The 9173-nt window shown below is 52.3% G+C and overlaps 1 protein-coding gene across 1 annotated transcript; it reads left to right on the top strand.

Annotated features, from left to right (window-relative positions):
- The first annotated feature begins 1008 nt into the window (after positions 1-1008).
- Positions 1009-4429, top strand: EVX1 (even-skipped homeobox 1). The gene is made up of 3 exons (XM_075747139.1): positions 1009-1444; positions 2893-3143; positions 3896-4429. The coding sequence occupies exons 1-3, from the start codon at positions 1009-1011 to the stop codon at positions 4424-4426; spliced, it is 1218 nt and encodes a 405-aa protein (XP_075603254.1). The 3' UTR covers positions 4427-4429.
- Positions 4430-9173: the final 4744 nt, after the last annotated feature.

The raw sequence follows: 9173 nt of genomic DNA, 5'->3' as shown, positions 1-9173 counted from the left end.
AAAGCAGATAATAATTTATGCAAAACAATTCATTAAAAAGAAGAAAGGGGAGGAGACGTAAAACCCTCTTAAAAGCGCAAGAGTCGTGGAACAAATGGAAACTGCGAAGGAAGAAATAAGAGTAAACGATAAACAGCAGATAGTCAGAATAACTACAGCTACGAAAAGTGAAGTAGTTGTATGTTTTCAGCTGTAAAACGCAGTAAATATATAACCGCATTTCCAAATTTTAAACTAACATTTTAATCTCAGTCAACAGAAAGCAATAACTGTTAAACGAATAGGAACCCATATTGAACCAGAACAAGAAGTCAAGCCTATTTCTGCATTCAGATGTCAGCAGCGCATTTGCTTATCCTCAAGTTTGCAAAGGATTCTTAAAGCCTTGTATATGCTGTTACGCGGAAGCTGATTGCCAGCAATAAATAATGCATCCAGGGAAGAGGCTTGAGTACGTGTCTTCTCACTTCCAGGATGCGGCTAGGGATCTTCGCCTCAATTTTACATCAAGGTTGTGGCTTAAAGCAGTCAAAAGGCTATTTAATTGTCAGGCAAGGCTTCCCCCTGCGGAACTCGCTCCGCATGTTACAACCTCTTTGCAGCTCAGCTCCATATGCATCTCTTTTTCACACTTCCCTCTCCATCTCGGGCTCTTACACCTGGTGCATCACGCATTTAGCCCATTAGCTCCGGCTCTTCCTTTCATCTTCCCCGTGGCAGACGTTTCTATTTATCCACTGGCAATCAATGTGTGGCGTCACCGGTGGTACTGTAATGACGACTGCACCATTGAGGATGACAGCTTAGAAAGAAGAGGGCAATGGTGATCCCTCCCAGAGCAGCACAGCAGAGTGTAGCGCTCGCATCACAAGGTCACCCTATCTCACCGCTTGCTCCTCTGCATTGGCAGAAGAGGGTTGCTGGGTTTGCACAAGGCTGGGGCGGGAGCGGGAGGGAGGGGGGGAAGAGGTCTGGATTTTTTTCCCCCCTCCCTTAAGCAAAGCCACAATGGAAACCAGGAAGGAGATGGTGATGTTTCTGGAAGGGACACAACTTGGCGCTCTAGTTGGCAAGAGGGTGCCTAATTTGTCCGAAGCAGTGGGGAGCCCCGCTCCGGAGCCGCAGGAGAAGATGATCCATCGGAACTGCCTCAGCCCCAGACCTGGCCCCTTGTCGTCCCGGGAGAGAGGAGGAGGAGGAGGAGGTGGCGGAGGAGAAGACGAAGAGGAGGTGGAGGTGCTGCCAGGGACAGGGACGGTGCCGGAGAGCCGCTCGGCGGCGGCAGCACTGCTTTCGGCCGGACAGCAGCCCCCCGCCCCGGAGCCTCCGTCCAGCAAAGGGCAGCAGAGCAGCTCGGACACCGAGTCGGATTTCTATGAGGAAATCGAGGTGAGCTGCACCCCGGACTGCGCCACGGGGAGCGCCGAGTACCAGCACAGCAAAGGTACCCAACTCCTTCCCATGCCTCCAGCCCCTCGCCCGCTCCGGGGCTGGGGGGCAGCATTGGGGGGGGGCGGGGGGGGGGGGGCGGAGGGGGGTGTCTTCCCCTCACCCATTGAGCGAGGGGCAGCGAATTCGGGGTGTGTGTGGGGGGATCTCCTTTCCTGGCTGATTCCTCAGCTTCCTGCCACCGGGAGGCTTGTTTGGGAGTCAGAGGACACGACACTGGGCAGCCCCCGCGTCCCTGGAGGGGAGCCAGGCTTCCCGCCGCGGATGCATCAGGTCTGCAGCTTCTTCCGTAGGACCCCCTTGGCCAAGACCAGCACCCATTCTTCCCCCCTCCATCTTTTTTATTTTTTTTTATTCTTCCCCATCGCCTGGACAGTGCATGCTCCAGGAAATCCCTTCCGATCCTCCCCACTGGCGGTGGTTTTTTGTATGGTTTTGCGGGGGGGGGGAGCAAGATCAAACGGGTTTTCTGGCCGAGAGCTGTTTGTGGTTTTGGAGGGTGAAATGTGCCCGGGCGAGTGCGGAAGCGCCCATAAAGACCGTAAAATCGCTCGCCGACTCCTGCCTGCCCCAAGTGCGGCAGCGAGGTCCTTGTTTGCAAGTTGGGTTAAAAAAAAAAAAAAAAAAAAAAAAAGCCGGGGAAAAAAGAGGAGAGGGCCAAATTACCTTGTCACTTCTATGTCTCGGTGGCGCCAGCTCGGAAATGGTCCCAATGAATTAATTGCCTTTGGTCTCGGGCACAATGAGGGAGAGTTGCATTTGAAAGCAAACGCAGCGGCCAGGCCCCTTTTTCCCCTGCCCCCACTCCTTATTCCCACCTTCCCAGCCCGGCAGAGTCCCCGTCCCCCCCGTCCTCCCCCGACAACAACTCACTTCTACCCCCCTCCCCATTCCTCCATCACTTCAAGAAGAAGCTGAGAAGCGCCTCTCTAGCCCCTTAGAGGCTCGTTGAAAATATCCCATCCCCGGCTTTGGAGTCTGAGCGGAGAGTCCCCGAGGCCTGACCTTCCCCCGGGGGGGAGCAGGGTCTCTGCCTGCCGGCTGCTCCGCTCCTGGGCCCTTGCTGGGCTGGAGAAAAGGGGTCGTGGAGCCGTGTGGCTCGAGTGGTGGGCACACCTGCCTTTCCGTGACGCTGAGGTTGGGGGGATGCAGCGGCGGCCGCCTCCAGCTTCACAGTGCGGGAATCGAGCGAGGGGGCGGGCATCGAGCAGACATTCCCAGAGCGGTACGTGTGTGTTTGGGGGGATAGGTAGCCTTCCAGCCAGAGTGAGTAAGCACCCTTGGATGTCTCCCTAGCATCCTCAGTACACCCGGGCAGGCACAGAAAAGGCGAATGGGGAGGGATGGGGGTAGAAGGGAGCTCGCTGGGGAGGTGGGCGGCCAGCATCCCTCCGTGTCCGCCCGCCTCCGAGCGTGTGTCTCTGCTCCGGGCTCCCCACGCAGGGCCGTGCTCCGAAGCGCTGGCCGGCAGCCCCAGCGGTGGGGGGGATCACCCCAAGGGCAGCGGAGGCAGCGGCGGCTCCCAGGGCTCGCTGGCCTGCAGCGCCAGCGACCAGATGCGCCGCTACCGCACCGCCTTCACCCGCGAGCAGATCGCCCGGCTGGAGAAGGAGTTTTACCGGGAGAACTACGTGTCCAGGCCCCGGAGATGTGAACTGGCGGCTGCTCTAAATCTGCCAGAAACCACCATCAAGGTACACACAGCTCGGACATGTTTCCAATTAGCACGATATAAATCTATATGGCCAAACTTCCTTGCAAAACTCGGGAAAGCACTTCGCCAGCACAACCCTCCCTCTCCCGCCCCCCCCCCCCCAGCCCCCCCCGCCCCCCCCCGCCCCTTTCCTGGCCCTGCCCGCACCCTGCAGCAAGCAGCAATGCGGGAGAGGGGACACAGCTCCCGGAACCATCCCAGCCATCCCAGCCAGCACCGCTAATCCGGCCTCTCCCTAGCAGATTATTTTTAATCCTCCCTTCAGTCCAGTCCAAACCTCGCTTAGCTCTTGGGGGAAGGAAGAGGAAGCCAGTAGCAGATCTTGTTTTGATCTCGCTTTGCTTTGCCCTTTCATAAACATTTGCACATGAAAATAAAAACGATAAACAATAATCCCAGGTAATTGTAGCTGCAAAACGGCAGCAAAGAGGCAGAGCTGCTGGGTTTGCCCGGAGCCGGGGGTGGTGGTGTCAGCAGGACAAGCCCTAGCAAGAGGAAAGGAAAACGAGCACCCTAAAAGGGCTGCTCCACTGGGTCTCCCTGTAGATTTATAGGGGCTTAACTGATCCCTCCGTACGTGATGACAACTCCCTGCGGGAGGGAGATCTGGCGCCGGTCTCCGCTCGCCGGCAGACCCGCTCCCGCCCGCGCAGCCCCGGAGCGGAGGCCGGTGCCGGCGGTCGGGCGGAGCGGGGCGGTGGGTGACGGCTCTCGCCTCCCCTCTCCCCGCAGGTTTGGTTCCAGAACCGCAGGATGAAGGACAAGCGGCAGCGCCTGGCCATGACCTGGCCTCACCCGGCCGACCCGGCGTTTTATACCTACATGATGAGCCACGCTGCGGCCACCGGCAATTTGCCCTACCCGTTCCCGTCCCACCTGCCCCTGCCCTACTACTCCCACATGGGCATCGGCGCCACATCGGCCTCCGCCGCCACTCCCTTCAGTACACCCCTGAGGCCGCTGGACACCTTCAGGGTCCTCTCCCACCCCTACCCGAGACCAGAACTGCTGTGCGCCTTCAGGCATCCCTCTCTCTACTCTGCCCCAACTCATGGACTGAGCAGCGCCGGGGGCAACCCCTGCTCCTGCCTGGCTTGCCACAGCGGCCAGTCCAATGGGCTGGCGCAGAGGCCCTCCGGATCAGACTTTACCTGTTCGGCCACAACCAGGACTGACTCTTTCCTCACTTTCACACCCTCTGTGCTGAGCAAAGCCACCTCAGTTTCCATGGACCAGCGAGAAGAAGTACCTTTAACGAGATAAACGTTCGTCTCAGGGTTATTAAAAACTCGCCCCTTTCCCGGGCTTCTCTTCGAATTAATGTACCTACAGCCGATGTTTATTTAACCGCGTTCTCTCCCCAGAAGTGGACACCTACGGAAAAAAAAGACTAAAAATAGCTCAGTCTTAAAAGGATTTACATTCCAAGGGGAAGAAAAGAAGAAGGAAAGAAATGACTAGTGATTTATCTCTGAGAAGGATTTTAGGCACGGAAGAGGAAGAAAATCAACCCGCATGAAATACACTTCGGTAACCCATAGAAATGAGCTAGGACTTTCTTTTCCGTGGATAGACTTCTTACCAAGGGCTGGGGCTTCTGCGGGTCACAGCAACAAACCTTATGCACAACCTACGAGACGGAGAAGGAAAATCTGAAATACTTGAAAGAAACATTGTCTTGATAACGAAATGGCTTGTGCGCATGAAGAAAGCAAAGATGTAATCTACCAGAGTGTTCAGAAAATAGAAACAACGACCAAACAGCAAAAACAAAAGGTTTCTGGATTGCAACGCAACAGTATTATCCAGTTATCTCTATAGAGAAAACCAGTGCTTTACCATAAAGAAAAACTGTCATTCTGTACATTACTTTCGTGGTTTAATTGCATTCTTTACTCTTTCTTGTCTCCTCCTTCGTTTCCAGCAGAAATCCAGCATTTCGTCTCCTCTTTCATTCCAACTTTTATTTTTAAGAGGCAGACTGGAATTGGCAGGAAAAAAATACGAGCTCCTGCCTCTTTATGGGTCAGAGCTATTTGTCCTTTAAATAACAATGTCCTATTACCAGCCGTTGAAATGTGCACACACTGACGAAATTAGCAAGTGATGTATATGTAAGGAGAGTTTTTGAATACCGAATGTATAATGCTCTGTGAGCAGAGACCCCGTGCCAAACGCTAACAAGCCGCCAAGGGAAGAGATTAGGTGACAGGGAGCACAACTCCTTCAGACAATCACCAGTCTGTAAATTGGAGCAAAGGCGATTTCCCTTCCATTGTACTTCAACCTTCAGTTCTCTCATTGACTTTTCCTTGCCGCGTCTTCTTCTTCTTCTTTCTTTCTTTCTTTTTTTTTTTTTAATTATTATTATTTAATTCATTCAGGTTTAGTGTTTCCTTCCCCACCCCTAATCTTTGCATTTGTATGTGTCCTTCACACTGGTCCCTCTTCCTTCTTGAGGATGATTTCTTTCACAAGCCCCCTCCTCCTCTTCCAGGTACTTCGGAAGGAAGGAGCATCATTGCTTTTGCTTGGACTTCTGTCAACCTAAAATTTAAAAAACAAGGACACCGGGCTGGGTAGTAGTTTCTTCCAAAACCGGAATTGTTTAATTCTATTTTAAAATAGCCCAAAGAGTACAATGTCATAATTTGTTATCATGTCAGAATAACGTAATAACAATAGCAACAACAATAATAACAACAGACACATTTTAACAACGTATCACCCATATTTTTATTGTGTTTGTTAAAAAAAAAAAAAAAGTAAAAGTGTTGTTTAAGACTAATTTCACCTTCGTGCAGTTTCTAATAGTTACAGTTCAACAAGCAGGAAAATAAATGCTGGAGAGAACAAAGACGTGTTGACACCTCCGTTATCTACTTTGTGTTAAATTGCTGAGGAACCTCTGCTTTATTGTCACACCGGAGACTTTTTGTCCTTAGGACAGGGAGTGAATAGCAGCGTTTCCCTATAGCGGATGGAGAGCAGGGAAGAAACACGGGCGTGCCGGGATATATTTTTCCAATTATTATTATTATTTTTTTTAATTAGAGCTTTTTAAAAACTGATCCAAAGTCACCATCTTTAAATCATTAAGGGCAGATTGTTCCGCCCTTTCTGAATTAGATGTCCTCACGGACATGGAAACCGATGGCTCTTTTTGGATACTCACAAATAGATTCTCCTCCCCTCCCCATCCCCCCGGAAATAACAATTGTAAACAGCGTCCAAGGGCAGCGCCGAACAACATCCGAGCTGCGCAGCCCTTTCCCCTCCTTACTTTGTCTTCTAGCAGACAGAAGAAGAACCAGTCCGACACACCGGGAGCTGCGGAGCGAGTGCCTGATACAACCCTCCCGGCGACCCCGGGGGGGAGGGAGCGCTGAAGATGCCGGGGGGCAGCTGGGCTACCCAGCAAAACCGGGGGGGTCCTAGATGACCCCCGACACCGCCCTCCTTCCCCGGCCAGGCGGAGGCACCTGCTGGGCCGCGATCGCAGGGCAGGATCTGGCCAGAGCTGCTGCCGCGCATCGCCTGCGGACAGACCGCGGCACCGGTTTGCTCTTGTAAAATGCCCAGTTCGCAAAATGCCACGCAGGGCAATATATATATATATATTTTTTTTTCCAAATGCATATATTTTATACATCTATGTATGTGTGAGAAAAAGGATATTTAACCCGCTGTGCACCGCTTCTACCCGTAAAGGGGACATCCTCCTCTAATGAGCGGGCTGCAGCGAGGTAGAGACCGGGAGCCTGGGAGGGCGGCAGGGTCCGGCTCTCCGGCCCAGCTCCGGGCGGCCATTGCCGCCCTCCCAACCGCCCGTGCTGGCAGGATGCTGCGGCAGAGGGTGGCTGTGAATTTCTCCGTAGCTCGGTCACAGGGCAGAGATTGCCTGCGACAGGTAAATGGGCTGCGGGTCGCGGTAATGCCAAGAGTATTTTCAGATAATAGAGGAGGGAAAATGAGGTGTCTGGAGCGATATTGGAAAGTACAAGATCGATGATCCGTCCTCGTGTCCAATCAGCAGCCTTTAATTGACTGTATTTTCTAGGTAATTGAGCCGCTGTGCTCCTAAATTGAAGTGGAAGATATAACAATACATCTCACTGGGAGGAATTACTCATTACTTCATAATGAAATTTTCCTTTTGCTGCGTGGGGGCCGGTGTCGTTAACGCCTTCGCTGCCGGTGGGGGTGCCCGTGGCCCCACGCAGGGCGGCGGCTCCGGGCACGCGTGGGGCACCGCCGGCGGCCGGGGCAGATGCAAGGCATCCAGTCGGCAGCAGGCTCTGCCTCTGGCCCCGAGTCACTGCCACCAAGCAAGCGGGTTTCAGTCGCCTCGCCCCGGCCGGGGATAGACCCTTCGAGGAATTAGGGTGAGGCCCGGGCCGGGGCCCCGCGGGGAACTGCCCTCGCCGCTGCCGTGCAGGCAGCGCTGCCCGCGGGGAGCCGGCGATGGGCACCCGCCCCCTTGTCACCAGCGGGCTCGGAGTTGTCTTCGGCGTACCCCATGTGCCTCATCGGCTCCGCTTCCCAGCCAGCCAAATTCAGCTCCGAAAGGCCTTCCCCGCCTTGTTAGCGTTTGATTGATTGCCTTATTAAAGCGTGTTCTTGTAAGTGTGACCGAGCTGATTGCACTGCATATGTTTGGGATAATGCTCATTTTAAACAACTGAATAATAATACTACTAATAAAAAAAGGACCAGAAGAGGAAGAAGATGAGCTCTAGAGAACGGGTTAAGCCTAAACGATCCCGGGGAGCGGTGCTGTAACTCGCGCATTAAATTGCTCCGTTACTATCAAATCACTCAGCTCTTCTCGGCTTTACTCAGACCATCTTTGTTGTGTTTTATGTGTCACCTCCTGTACCATTAAGCCAGATAGCACCGAGATTGCCGCTTATTTTCCCGTCTCAAACTATATGTTTTTATTAAGGTTGTATGATTAAACTGAATCAGATCTGCTTTCCCAGCACTATTCTTTACTCCAGCGCCCAAATCATTAGAAAATCGGCTCTCCATCTTTCACATTTTTTTCTGCTGGGTTGTTGGGTCGTTCGCCGGCACCTGCGGAAAGCCATGCGGCTCTAGCTTTTTGGCTTGTATATCTGAAGAATCCTTTTGTTTTCTATTATTCTCCTGCTCGCCTGGCTACTTTATTTTACTACTGAGTGTAACCCCTGAAAACACCCTCCACCATATGTCATCCCAAGACCCGCTGTCCTGCCGCTTACAATAGTGTCACCCTGGGGTAAAGCCAACCTCAGGATGAGCTGGAGTCTCTTTAACACAAACGGCTTCATTTAGGCGCATCAGGTTCCTGGGTGGGTGTCAAGGGGGAGGGAAACCGGTCCCACGTCCTTTTGCTGCATCCTTCACCCCAGAGCCCCTTGTTTGTTGTCTGCTCCCTCCAGATCTTCTCGCTGCTCCTTTTGTAAGGTGGGAGGGTCCCGTCCCACCTCCGCACCCGCGGATGGTCTGACTACTGTGCGGGTGTGGGGAGCTGGTATCAGCGAAGGGCTGCCATTAGGGTAGATATCCCCCGAATTGGACCCTGCCTTTGGAAAGTTTTTCTTCTTCTCACTCTCTCTTTCTTAAGTAGGGAGATGAAGATATGGCTAGTTCAGGATCTTCAAACAAGAAAACAAATAAATCACAACCTCTGGCCTCCAATTCACCGTTTGCTTTTATTTTGTTTTGGAGGTTTTTTTTGTTTGTTTGTTTTGTTTTGTTTCAATCAGTTAAACTGAGTGTACCTAAGACCAAGAACGTAGCGCAGGATACACTAATATTTACAAACCCTATTTTAAAGAATCAGCATCGGTGTATTGCATGCGCATATACACACAAAGCAAACACACAAAGTGATTTTCCCTGCCGCTCTCTCTGCAAAGAAGTGCATGGGACTTCAGAGACAGAAATTGCCACTTAAGAACATCACATGAAAGTATTAAGTAATTATTTAAAACAAGGCTGTTTAGAAAAATATTTGTATTTATTG

Source organism: Balearica regulorum, chromosome 2, assembly GCF_011004875.1.
Source record: "Balearica regulorum gibbericeps isolate bBalReg1 chromosome 2, bBalReg1.pri, whole genome shotgun sequence".
Classification (NCBI taxonomy): Eukaryota; Metazoa; Chordata; class Aves; order Gruiformes; family Gruidae; genus Balearica; species Balearica regulorum.
This window is presented reverse-complemented; position numbering and strand designations above follow the sequence as displayed.